Consider the following 14,570-nt stretch of genomic DNA (forward strand, 5'->3'; position numbering starts at 1 on the left):
TCAAAATACAAACTTCCAATTTTGAGATTTTCATTTCTCCTCTTCATTGTTAATTATCTGTTGTATATGATATAATCTTACTTTTTACCTTAATAAAAAAAATCTTACCAAATTATTGGCACTATAATAGATGTCAAAGGCAACATTCAGTTTAGGACACCAAAAATTATGAGTGATTATTACTCAAAAATATAAGAATACAAAAAAAAACTCAATAAGCATTATTGAACACAGTATACCACTTCCTGGATATAGAAAAAACCACAGGTACAGAATAAGGTTGCCAAATGTCCTGGTATATGCCAGGTGTTACAGAATAATTGTTCATAGTGCATCTTTTTACTCTCAAAATGATAAACTATATGGTTGCTTTAAGTCATCTAATAATGATTCTTTGCGATATACATTTGTTCCTCTTTTTCACTAATCAATGTCACTTAACTTTGTTTTTTTTCTGAGACAGAGTCTCGCTCAGTCACCCAGGCTGGAGTGCTGTGGCACGATCTCGTCTCACTGCAAGCTCCGCCTCCTGGGTTCACGCCATTCTCCTGCCTCAGCCTCCCGAGTAGCTGGGACTACAGGCTCCCGCCACCACGCCTGGCTAATTTTTTTTTTTGCATTTTTAGTATAGACGGGGTTTCACCGTGTTAGCCAGGATGGTCTTGATCTCCTGACCTCGTGATCCACCCGCCTCAGCCTCTCAAAGTGCTGGGATTACAGGCGTGAGCCACCGTGCCCGGCTCACCTAACTTTTTAAAATCTAGCTTTCACCATCCTCCAATCCAATTAATCTCTACAGGACTTACTTTTCCTAATTGCCAAACAGAATGCTGCAGCAGTTGGATGGAACTTTGGGTTGTCCACTGCTGGGCATAGGTGAGTGTGTTTGCAGCTGTATATAAGACAGTTGCAACATGACATGTGTAAACATCCTGGATTTGTTTACATGTATGTGTCCATGTGTACAGGGTAACAAAAGCATAAATTTAGTGGGCATCTCTTTTTTTTTTAATCAATCCAGAATCCCTTCCTCCATTCCTTTAAATAACTGCAATTCATTCCAAAGTCCCATGGTCTCAGCAGGACAGCCAGTCACACAATTCTGTACACTAAGCACTGCCATACCACACAAACACCCAAGCTATCATCACCAATGACAAAAGGTGGGGGCAAGTGATCCAATTCCTTTTTCTTCTCCCAGGAATTTTGAGAACAAAGAAAAAGCAGGTGGAGTTTAATTATCTGATGATAACCGTCAAAAAATGACATCTACTAGCTCATGCCTTTGAGCACTCCCAAATTCCTTGGTTTCCAGCTTTCCCAAGACCTAATTATTTAGTTTTTAATTCAAATCTGAGAATCACTCAGTATCCTTCAAAAAAGTTTTCTTTTTACCTAAGTTAATCATAATTATTTCTGTTGCTTAATAATTTTTAAAAATCTAAACTAAAATAGAAACCAACTCCAAAAAGAAGTGATCTGTTTCAAAGAGACACCTTAAAAACTAGAAAAATATTAATACTGGACACTATGAACTAAACATTTCTAAACAAAGTCATCCCTTTGAAAGCATCTCATCTAATCCTATGCTGATACAATAAAAAGAGAGGAAAAATGATTAAGCTTACACAGAAAAACAATCTAACTCAGAAAAATACAATTAGAATTAAAATGGTAAGTAAGGATATATAGGACTAGAAAATCAGATTAAGCCCAGTGTAAATTACACATACTTTATGGAATAACTTAAAAGAAGTGAAAAATTAATCTAAACTAGAAATTAGCAAGAAAAAGTAATAAATTAATCTTTTAGGCTTATTATATACACTTATGTATATGGGTATTCAATGGTTATAAGATAAAAGGAAATTTACATCAATTTCTCCACCTAACCTCATGGCAAACTGATACAAAATGTTTCACTACAGTTAAAGGACAGTAATCATCCTAACAGAAAAAGTAACAAAACTAGGCCGCACAGTGGCTCATGCCTGTAATCCCAGTACTTTAGGAGGTCAAGGTGGGGGGATCACCTGAGGTCAGGAGTTTGAGACAGCCTGGCCAACAGGGTGAAACTCTGTCTCTACTAAAAAAAAAAAAAAAAAATTCAGCCTGGCATGGTGGTGCATGCCTGTAGTTCCAGCTACTCAGGAGGCTGAGGCAGGAGAATCGCTTGAACCCAGAGGTGGAGGTTGCAGTGGGCTGAGATCGCACCACTGCACTCCAGACTGGGTGGCAGAGTGGGACTCTATCTCAAAAAAAGAAAAAGTAACAAAACTACTTGTTTATTCTGAACAAAGTTGGTTCAATTTGCCAATAAACTTTTAATCCCTATTGATGGCATTTAATTAATATAGAAAGGGCATTTGAGATTATTTTTAATATGTCACATAGTCTGACGATATTCCAGAAATAAGGTAGTGGGCAGAACAGGTTAGGAAGTGGAAGTCTTGTTAGACGTCATTTTTATTTTTCATATTAACTCACAGAATTTAAATATTAAGGCAGCTCATTCTAATAGCTTGATAAAAACTGAACGACATCGAAATTTTAAAGTAAAAAAATATGGCCCTCCCAGCAACTGATTCTAATAGTAGTTCGGACTTTAAATTTACCTTTTAATTGTTAACATAAACTAGTATACGAGAAAATGCAGGTAGACAAAAATGATTTAAATTTAAATTTTTAAAAACTAGAACAAATCTTCCAAAAATTTCACTGTATGATCAATCAGCCACTAAGGATTCATTTAGAGTTTTCTAGGGGCTGTGCCCTCCCTGCCTATGGGGCTTAATTTAAAGAAGCAGCTTAAATTTGGTTGCCCTTGAAGAATTCCTACCCAGTTGAGGATGTAAGATTAACGTGTATGAGCTACAGGAAATAGAATAAGACATTAAAAGAGCTACAGAAGTTGAGAAAAAGATCAACAACAAACGTAATTTTACGTTGGTATTTAAATGTAGATACAATTTGGATAGGCAGAAACAGAATTGCACAAAGAGCCACATTATGTTAATGTTACAATATTAAGAATAGATATACTATGCGATACTAAGGAAAGTCATTCTGACAAAAAGTGAATTTTAAACATTACAAGAAAAAGACGTGGAAAAAACACAGGCTTTGGGAGATCACAGAAATGGATAATTTAAATTCCTATTCCACCCATGCTAATTGTGACTTTGAACAAGTTATATTAACTTCTGTGAATCTCAGAATACTTAAAAAGAACATTGGAATATCAACTGTACAAGGCAGTTTTGAGGATTTAAACTTGTAATACGTATGAAGTACCTAGCACAGTTTCTGGCATAAGAGCAGTACCAAATGAATTAGAATTACCCTCCCATGTTGCAGAATAGTAGAAAATAAGATTGCTTAGTTAGGGCAGCATTAGGTTCCAGACACTTCCTAAAATTTAAGGATATAGGGCAGATAAAAGAGGAATGCTAACATTAAATAAAAGTAATTTTTAAGACATAAACTGGAATATTAGAAGAGCGAGAACCTAGAATCAATGTGTCTGACTAAGCCATTGTAATCTCAGACAGTATATGGGCACCTGGACCAAAATGTAGCAGTGCACAAAATAAAGAAGAGACTGATCAAGTTTTGGAACACTGACAATATAAAGTGTGAAAGAATCAAAGATAAGGTTTTTGACCTTAGATAATAGGGAGAATGGTAGCACAAGACCAACACATATCAGAAAAGAGAAAGAAAACATGATTTGAAATTCTCTAAACATATCTTTATTCTCTGTCAAAGACTGCTATAAATATAGCTGACAATCTACTTAATCAGTAAATGTACAAGTAAAAGAGAGAGAGAGACAGAGACAGAGACTGGGCCTATAAGACAGGCTCCAGGCAATAAAATGCAAATAAAAACATACTTTTAAAAAAGTACCTTGTTTAAGTTTGCAAATGGTAAGTTCCTTATTATTTTCTTTTTATTTATGGGAGGAGGAGGAAAGGAAGAAAAAGAGGAAACAGTAGGCCTAAAATGCCTACAGAATTCAAGAAGATACTTACATGTGCCCAAGATGGAGTACTTCAGATCCCCTTCCTCTTGACTTCCTCAATGCTTCCTACTCCCCATCTAGTAGTAAAACATTTTTTTTTTCTATTTAAGCAAACCTATAGCTCAATCAGTTAAAGAGTATGAAGAACCAATGAAAAACCTAAAGGACAGTAAATATTTTGGTGCTAACATTTTTTAAAAATTAATTTGTAAGTCTAAGTACCATTACAATTTTACCCATTTAAATCCAAACAAAATAAATTCCAAATGAACAGTCTTCAATTATCATAGGCAACATGGAAATATAGTTATTATAAAACAAAAAAGATCCTCATTCTGAAGATATCTAATACTTACAGCCAACTGATTACACTTAATAGCAGTAGTGCATAGTGGTCCTCTAACCCGTTAGATTTTCAAAGTGTAGACTACATATCTTTCAGTAATTTGGAAGGCAAGATTATTTTCCCAGAAATCTTACAGTAGTCTTATTGAACATAATTATTCCAAAGGTTGTCAGAGTTCTACAAAAATGACATGTATCATTCACATTCATGACCACATTCAGTTCATCTCAGCTAATGTATTTTTATGTCTTCTGAGTGCTGTTTGTATTTACTAAGTCTGCATTTTTGTTGTATGCTTTATCGTACCCCCAAGCAATAAAAATGGTTCATGAGTCATGAAAGAATTAAAAGTAGTAATGAAAATAGAACCATAAATAATGCAACTTATAAAAACACAATAAATTTTGAAATTAACAGGACTCCAATACAGTGAATATAGAATATAAATGTGTATGTGTAAGGACAAGAGTGATGTCACAAAAGGAGCAGAAATTTACATTTAAGAGTGATGTCACAAAAGGAGCAGAAATTTACAAATTAAATTGTAAATTTACATTTACATTTAAAGTTATAAATAGAAAATTAAGATAATGAATAAATTTTTCATTTGAGTCATCAATTTTTTGCTTTCAGCTACCTGTCAAGAAATCTGGTCAGAAGACTGGGTGTGGTGGCTCACACCTATAATCCTAGCACCTTGGGAAGCTGTGGTAGGTGGACTGCTTGAGACCAGGAGTTCAAGACCAGCCTGGGCAACATGGCAAAACCCCATCTCTACTAAAAATACAAAAAATTAGCCAGCCGTGGTGCAGTGTGCCTGTAGTCCCAGCTACTTGGGAGGCTGAGGCGGGAGAATCATCTGAGCCTGGGAGTCGAGGCTGCAGTTAGCCATGATTGCACCACTGCATTCCAGCCTGGGCGATGGGAGTGAGACCCCGTCTCAAAAAATACACGAAAATTTTTAAAAAAGAGAGAAAGAAACTTGGGGAGACCAGTGGCCTGAAGATATCACAGTTTTTCTTTCAAACAAAGCCTAGGGACCTGTAGGAGTCTTTCCAGAACAACTACTAAGTAATGCTTTCTAGCATAAAAGTGATTAATTTTGTTGCTAAAGAGCCAAACATACAATGGATTAATTTGAATTTATACCCCTTATAAGGAAACCAGGTAGTCAAACTACTGCCAAGGGATTTATTACACCAGTCACACAGTTAATGATAAATATTACACTCACAAACAAACAAAACCAGAACAAGTTATTGGAAAAAAACCTTTATCAAATGAACTGAAGGATGTCACATAAGAGAGAACTTGCTATTGTGGACATACTAACAGACATTTCACATCAGAGTGAGAAAAATACCAGTCACGTGTAGACTTTGAATCAATACAGTAACAGAAGAAATACACAATAAAATTCGGTCTGTTAATCACTGAAACCCTTAAGAGATTTTTCTACTTATTTTTTAAGTCATGACTTTTTAAAAAAGGTACACTGGAATCAATAATATCAGTGCATCATGAATAAAACAGATTATACCTAAAAAAATCTACACAGAGATTTATTCATAGACAATAGCTGTTGGTGAACAGTATGTTTCTTGATCTTGATTTAATCATTTTAAAAAACAGTGGCTGCGCATGGTGGCTCACATCTGTAATCCCAGCACTTTGGGAGGCTGAGGCCAGGGATCACCTGAGGTCAGGAGTTCAAGACCAGCCTGGCCAAGATAGTAAAATCCTGCCTCTACTAAAAAAAAAAAAAAAAATACAAAAAATTAGCCAGGCGTGGTGGCACATGCCTGTAATCCCAGCTACTTGGGAGGCTGAGGCAGGAGAATCGCTTGAACCTGGGAGGTGGAGGTTGTAGTGAGCCAAGATCGTGCCACTGCACTCCAGCCTGGGTGACAAGAGCGAAACTCTGTCTCAAAAAAAAAATTTTTTTTTAAGTGAAAATTATGCATACAACCAAGTCAAAACCATGACTTACATGTTTTTTTGAAAAACAGCTTTACTGGGATATAATTTACATATCATTTTATACATCATATATCATATGATACCCATTTCAATTAAGAAACATAAACACCTTTTGATATATACATCTAAGCAAATAAATGGGTAGCGAATATAAGACCACTCTTCCACAATGAAGTGTGCTGGGATAGATACAAGTTAGCTACTACTTAGAGTTAATTATTTATTGAACCAGCTTACTCACCATTAGTGTTTTAATTGTACTCTTCATTTAGATTTCCTTTTTAATTGGCAAGAGCACATCTCAGAAAAATTTGCAGAAAGGATAATGGTGGTATACTCTCTCAGTTATTGTTATGTCTGAGAGTGTCTTTTTTCTTTTTTTTTTTTGAGATAGGGTCTCGCTCTGTCACCCAGGCTGAAGTGCACTGGCGTGATCACGGCTCACTGTAGCCTGAGTAGCTGGGACTACAGGCATGCGCTACCACATCCAGTGAATTTTTGCATTTTTTTTGTAGAGATGGGGATTTGCCATATTGCCTAGACTGGTCTCGAGCTCCTGGGCTCAAGTGATCTGCCTACCTTGGTCTCCTAAAGTGCTGGGATTACAGGCATGACCTGCTGCACTGGGCCTGAGTGTGTTTCTTTCACATTCACACAAATGACTTCTAAGCTAGATGTGGAATTCTTGGTCCTAACATTTTGGTTCTAGTATTTAAAGTAGCCAGCCTGATTCTTCATCCTGTGTAGGCAACCAGTTTTCTCCTGTGCATATATTTATACTACTATTTCCTTATTCCTCATTCTTAAAATTAGAATCTAATTCTTAAAAGACTTAAATTTGGTGTTCTTTTCAAGCTTAGATTCAAGTCTTAAGCTTAGGGAAATTTTTATCAAAATAATCTTTTTTCTTTTTTGTAGAGCTGGGGTCTCACTATGTTGCCCAGGCCAGTCTCAAACTCCTGGCCTCAAGCAATATTCCTGCCTCAACCTCCCAAAGTGCTGGGATTATAGGAATGAGCCACTGCACTCGGCCTATCAACATAATCTTTAATACTTGCCTCTGTTCTATTTGTTTCAGGGACATTAATTATGCCTCTGTTGGATTTAAATTCAGTGTTCCAATCTATCATGTCAATTTTATCAGAAAAACTTATCTCCAATTTCCCTTCACACAATTGGCTCAGCTTTGTAGATACTCTGGTCCTTCTAATTAAGTTTTTAATCTGCTATGAGTTTATTTTGCTAAATTTTAAAATTCACCCATATCACTTTTGTTTTGTTTTGTTTGAGACGGAGTTTCACTCTTGTTGCCCAGGCTGGAGTGCAATGGTATGATCTTGGCTCACCACAACCTCCACCTCCCGGGTTCAAGATAGTCTCCTGCCTCAGTCTCCCCCAAGTAGCTGGGATTACAGGCATGCAGCACCACGCCTGGTTAATTTTGTATTTTTAGTACAGACAGGGCTTCTCCATGTTGGTCAGGCTGGTCTCGAACTCCTGACCTCAGGTGATCCACCCACCTAGGCCTCCCTCCCAAAGTGCTGGGATTACAGGTGTGAGCCACTGTGCCCGGTCCTGTCTCAGTTTTAATTCACCCATTTCCCTTTTAATTTCTCTCAGTCACTTTTTCATTTTAGTCCATTATTTTATCTTACCTTGTTATATAACATTACTATCCCCTTGACTTTTATAAAATGTTCTAGCCTCTTGATTTTTATTAAAGCAAAACACAGGTGCTATCTAAAATTGACTTCCGTTTCCTGCAGCAAATCTTTTTCAAGGTGTGCTTTCACTCCAGACACTAAGTACAACGTTCTTTTCCTTCATGTGGCAGAAACTTTTCTTCCATTGACATGAGATCAACTGAGATCTAGTGTTTGCTCATAAATAGGCGAACTGGGTGCTTTCCTACTGTCCATCTGGTTGGGTGTTTAATTCTAGCTCTCAGATTGTATGCTGAGACTTAGTTGATGTAAATTTGCATTATCAATATGGTGATTTAGGATTAGGAAACTTTGTTCCTAGCATAATTTCTATTTTGTGTTTGACATAAGCAGCCAAATAACAGCTAAGTTTTCCATGTCCAGCTTTCTGTCTGGCTCAGCCCTCCATCCCGGAAATGTCTCATACTGTGTCAGGAAGAACACCCACCACACTGTATGCTTTCTGCCTAGTATATAGTCATTGCCTGATCCCTCTAAATGTAGCTACTTTTGAAATCTATTATTAATTTATTAGTAATAATAAAATAGATTCCAAACAGTATATTGTCCATCAGTTGCAAGGCTTGCCCTTATCTCTTCCTCACCTCTCAGCATAATTATCCCAAGATCTACTCTACTTCCACACATTATTTTCTTCCAAGTGAGGCTCCCACATAAGGTTCTAAGTCTTCCTAAGTGATCCATCAGTAGTATACTCAGCAGAAATTCATCAAAGTTCCTGGGCCTTCAATGGCATCCTTATATAGGATCAGGGCCAAGTTAGACTATTTCCTTTTCATCATTACCTGCTCATTTCAGCAGCAATCAGTAGGAGCAGAAGAAAAGGCAATCAGATATCTGTGATCAAGTTCCCATGTTGCATGGAATTTATTTTGGTGCAAATTTGAGTAGTTTTCCTCCATTAGTTCTCCAGTGCACTTTAGACCACTGGGAGAAATTCTCTCCAGTGCAGACACTGGCAAATTCTATTACTGGCTAAACAAGTAGATCATTAAAACATTTATCTTTGTAAACAAGAATCGGTTATAATGAATATTTTATAAGGAAAAAAAGAATCAACCCCTAGAAACAGTACAAGATGATTTATCAAGTATACCAGTGCCTGGAACTGCCATTTGAACAGCACTACTGCATGGCTCTACAGTAATAACTGATGCTCATAATGATGAGCCTGAGGCACTGCAAAATCCTAAAGAAAATGTTATAATTAGCATAGTTTGTGTTAAGAGAATAACTTAGTATAGTCTATTTATTTTAAAACTGATAACCCAAGAATGACAGAAATAGCCACTCTACTAGACCTAATATCTGCTAGAACGATACTCATTCTGAATGTATCAAATGATAGTCTGACAGGCAAATAAATAACTCATCACTTACTATATACATACAGCATCTCCTAGAGTACATTCCACGCTTAGTATGCTATTTTCCTAGACTCCACACACAAAAAAAGATATGTATTGGTCTTAATGAGTTATCTATTTTATTTGGTTTTTAATGACATTTAATAGAGACATAGAAGAACAAAGTATCATGTAAACAGGTTAAAGAAACAACGGTAAAGTTTCCCAAAAGCTTTCTTTTTTAAGCAAAACTGTCACTATTATTTGTTTTGTTTTTTGTTTTGAGACAGGGTCTCATTCTGCTGCCTAGGCTGGAGTGCAGCGACAAAATCACGGCTCACTGCAGCCTCCACCTCCTGAGCTCTGGTGATCTTCCCACCTCAGCCACCTGAGTAGCTGGGATCACAAGTGTGCGCCTCCCTGCCCAGCTAATTTTTCTATTTTTTGCAGACAAAGCGTTTTGCTATGTTGCCCAGGGTGGTCTCAAACTCCTAGGCTCAAGTGATCCACCCGCCTCAGCCTCCCAAATTGCTGGGATTACAGGTGCGAGCCACCACTCCCAGCCTAGTCACTGTGTATTTTTAACAAGAGACCTCTGCCCTACAAATGTGATTTTCTTACTTGGAATAATTTAATACTGTTCCCCTACCTTCCCTGTCTCTCCCTGATTTGTAAAAGGCAGATGATTTTTAAAACCACAAAATAACTGCTTTGTATTGCCAAAACTAAAATAAACAACAAATGTAACAATTTTGTTTTTGAGTAGATCAAAAACAGAACCCCTTATTAAAAGCAGCAAATGTGAATTAATCCAATACAAACTGCTTCTCAGAACAGTGGTGACATGAATTCAGAGGCACTGCCATCTGAAAAATCCATAAATTCAATGAATAACAAAACAATTTTATTTACGTAGTTGTACCTGCTCATCTCTTTGTCTCCACTCTTGCCAATTTTCTTCTCGTGAATCCTTCTGTACTGGGTTTGACAATGGAAGATCATGTTGAGCATTACAAACAGCATGGGAGGATTTCTGGGGAATTTTCTTAAAAGCAAGATTCCTGAGCTATAATAAAACAAAGAAAAAATATATTAAATTCAGTTTACCAATCCTGGGATACTAATGATTTTTTTAATTTAAAAAAATGGTATTTTTATACTTCTACTCCACTCGTTTTGCTAACTCACACAACTAAAGTTATTATTTGTGTTTTGTATAATCTTTGTAGAATGTTAATTTTGCCAGCATTTGAGATAATATTGGTAGAGAAATGAAATGATTAAGTGAAAAATGTATTATATTCTATTATACCTCCATTTTAATCATTCTTCTTTACTAAAGAAAAGTTTATAGGAGTAGAAAACAGTAAAACAAGTGTGCTCTTAAAATGCAAAACATAGCCGGGCTCAGCAGCTCACCCCTGTAATCTCAGCCCATTGGAAGGCTGAGCAGGTGGACTGCTTGAGCCCAGGAGATTGAGATCAGCCTCAGAAATGTGGCAAAACCCAGTCTTTACAAAAAATACAACAACAACAAAAAAACTAGCCGGGTGTGGTGACACGCACCTGTGGTCCCAGCTACCCAAGAGGCTGAGGTGAGAGGATCACCTGAGCCTGGGTAGTTGAAGCTGCAGTGAGCAGTGATCATGCCACCATACTCCAGCCTGGGTGACGGAGTAAGACCCTGTCTCAAAAATAAAAATAAAATAAAATGCAAAACAATATAGCTCAGAAGCATACACATTTAAAAGTTTAAATAGTGAGAGATCGCCTAAACAACTCTGACAACTACTTTGCTAGTGCTAAAAAATACAGGGCCTAGTCCACAAAGTAACATAATCAACTAAAACAGTATGGGCCAAGCCACTCCCAACAATAAAAATAATCTGAGACAAAGTAGTTGAAACAAGAGAGAAAAATACTGAGAGGCTGTTATGAACTGAATTTGTTAAATTAAGTTTCGCCAGCAGACTGGGCGTACTGCCTATGAGCTAGCCCTGCTCTGCAAGGAGCAGTTTAAAAAAAAAAAAAGGTTTAGTATAAAGCTGCCTCCTTACTTTTTTTTTTTTTTTTTTTTTTTGGCAGAGTCTCGCTCTGTCGCTAGGTTGGAGAGCAGTGGTGCGATCTCACTCACTGTAACCTCCGCCTCCCAGGTTCAAGCAATTCACCTGCCTCAGCCTCCCAAACAGGTGGGATTACAGTTGGATGCCACCACGCCCAGCTACTTTTTGAACTCCTGACTTCAGGTAATCTTCCCACCTCAGCCTCCTAAAGTGTTGGGATTACAGGTATGAGCCACCGCGCCTGGCCCCCACTGCCTCTTTACATATTTTAAGTTCAACTTGAAAGTTTCTCCATACATAGTGAACTATAACCTAACAATATATAAACAAACTGTAACCTACTTTTGTACCAATCACCCAGTTTTAGCCAATCACAGGTGGCTAACTGTCAAACTATGTTCAAATGAGGCAAAGGTGGAGCTGTAACCAGTCCAGCTGTTTCTGTACCTCACTTCTGGTTTTCTGTCCATAAATACTACCTGACCATCTGACAGCCCAGGAGTAGCTCTGAACCTATTCTGGTTCTGGGGGCTGCTGAATTGTGAATTGGTCTTTGCGCATTTGAACTGTTCAATTTAATTTATCTGAAGTTTTTAACAAATTGTATCCTCCCTAAAGATACCTTGAAGCCCTAACCCCCAGTGTCCATGAATGTGACCTTATTTGGAATTTGGGTCTTTACAGATGTAATCAAGTTAAGATGAAGTCATGCTGAATTAGGTTGGGCCCTAATCCAATATGACTGGTGTCCTTATACAAAGAGGTGAAGACACAGATACATAGAGAATGCCACATAACAACACAGGTAGAGATTGGGGTGATGACACAGCAAGCCAAAGGAATGCCATGGATTGACAGCTGCCACCCAGAAGCTAGAAGAGGCACGGAGTCTCAGAGAGAGAATGGCCCTGTTGACGTGTGGATTTGAAACTCTACTAGACTTTAGAACTGTGAAAAATAAATTTCTGTTTTTTTTTTTTTTTTTTTTTTTTTTTTTGAGGCGGAGTCTTCACTCTGTCGCCCAGGCTGGAGTGCAGTGGCACCATCTCGGCTCACTGCAAGCTCCGCCTCCCGGGTTCGCGCCATTCTCCTGCCTCAGCCTCCGGAGTAGCTGGGACTACAGGCGCCCGCCACCGCGCCCGGCTAATTTTTTGTATTTTAGTAGAGACGGGGTTTCACCGTGTTAGCCAGGATGGTCTCGATCTCCTGACCTCGTGATCCGCCCGCCTCGGCCTCCCAAAGTGCAGGGATTACAGGCGTGAGCCACCGCGCCCGGCAATTTCTGTTGTTTTAAGCCACCAAGTTTGCGGTATTTTTTTATGGCAGCCCTGAGAAACTAATAAAGAGGCTTTCAATTGTGGATTAACAATTTTAACCGGTAATACCAGGTTGGTGCAAAAGTAATTGCGGTTTTTACCAAGTACATTGTTCTATAAAAGGAAATAAGATAGAAACACCACCAGTAGCTGGTTTCTGACTTGGAAAGGACATTCAGGAGGAGATGCTGCTGGAAATGAAGCACTGGTAGGTTGGCTGCTGTTTGCTTTACAGAAAGTAAAGGCTGATAGAACTGCAAATGGCTGAAGTGCAAAGGGCGGATCCTTCACACTCATTGTTTTACATTTTCTCATTCTCTAATATAAACTCCATTATTGCCTTATTTTCTGTTTCCCCAAATCATCTTAATTCCTAAAAGAAAATAGTGGGCAATCAAAAGTTCTGAAAGATCTGACTTCTGAAAGGTTATCATCTAGTGAGGAAAATGTCTTTCCTTTAAAGTAACTGTGTGGATAGCATTGTAAAGAATATTTAGAAAGCAATGGAGACGGAAATTTAATAGAAAAATATAAAGTGAAAATGCTTTTTTCTAAGTCTTGGGACATTACTATGAGAATAAAACACTTTTACTACTTCTTTCATTAAACAATAATAAGGAAGGTCCTTATATACCCAACTGCTCCTTCTATTAAAACAAAACACATACTAGAGTTGTATTTCAGCATTTCTTTTAAAAACAATGGGCACATTAAATGTTGGTCATATAACTAATGCTAAGGATGTCTAGAAAAAAGGGCCTTCTATACAGCTTTTACTCTGAAGAAAAGAAATGGGCCGGGTGCAGTGGCTCACAGCTGTAATCCCAGCACTTTGGGAGGCCAAGGCGGGTGGATCACGAGGTCAGGAGTTCTTTTTTTTTTTTTTTTTTTTGAGACGGAGTCTCGCTCTGTCGCCCGGGCTGGAGTGCAGTGGCCGGATCTCAGCTCACTACAAGCTGCGCCTCCGGGGTTTACGCCATTCTCCTGCCTCAGCCTCCCAAGTAACTGGGATTACAGGCGCCCGCCATCTCGCCCGGCTAGTTTTTTGTATTTTTTAGTAGAGACGGGGTTTCACCGTGTTCGCCAGGATGGTCTCGATCTCCTGACCTCGTGATCCACCCGTCTCGGCCTCCCAAAGTGCTGGGATTACAGGCTTGAGCCACCACGCCCGGCCACGAGGTCAGGAGTTCTAGACCAGCCTGGCCAATACTGTGAAACCCCGTCACTACTAAAAATATAAAAATTAGCCAGGTGTGGTGGCGTGCACCTGTAGTTCCAGCTACTTGGGAGGCGGAGGCAGAAGAATCACTTGAACCTGGGAGGTGGAGGTTGCAGTGAGCTGAGATCATGGCACTGTACTCTAGCTTGGGTGACAATGCAAGACTCCATCTCAGAAAAAAAAAAATGACCATCGAATGCATAAAAATGTACATTCAAGGCGAGTCACAGAGGGTCAGAAAGAGAGTTGCACACCTGTAATCTCAGCACTTTGGGAAGCTGAGGCAGATGGATTGCTTGAGGCCGGGAATTTGAGAACAGCCTGGGCAATGTACTGTGACCCTGTCTCTACAAAAAAAAAAAAAATTAGCCTAGCTACTTGGGAGGCTGAGGCAAGAGGACTGCTTGAACCCAGGAGTTGGAGGTTACAGTGAGCTATATGCCACTGAACTCCAGTCTGGGCAACAGAGAGAGGCCGGCGCGGTGGCTCACACCTATAATCCCAGCACTTTGGGAGGCCAAGGTGGGTGGATCACCTGAGCAACATGATGAA

At 38.6% G+C, this 14,570-nt stretch overlaps 1 protein-coding gene across 3 annotated transcripts in view; it reads right to left on the minus strand.

The window, feature by feature from the left end:
• The window catches only part of GKAP1 (G kinase anchoring protein 1), an 81,379-nt gene that overhangs the window by 54,794 nt on the left and 12,015 nt on the right, over positions 1-14,570 (minus strand). For 2 of the 3 annotated variants that reach the window (XM_005582029.5, XM_005582027.5), the window contains exon 3: positions 10,343-10,486. In XM_005582029.5, the coding sequence (XP_005582086.1) occupies positions 10,343-10,486 (144 nt within the window). Of the gene's footprint in view, positions 1-4,034; positions 4,102-10,342; positions 10,487-14,570 lie in introns of those variants that run through there. The other variant, XM_074017725.1, reaches the window with a different exon arrangement.

This window comes from Macaca fascicularis, chromosome 15 (assembly GCF_037993035.2).
Source record: "Macaca fascicularis isolate 582-1 chromosome 15, T2T-MFA8v1.1".
Taxonomy (NCBI): Eukaryota; Metazoa; Chordata; class Mammalia; order Primates; family Cercopithecidae; genus Macaca; species Macaca fascicularis.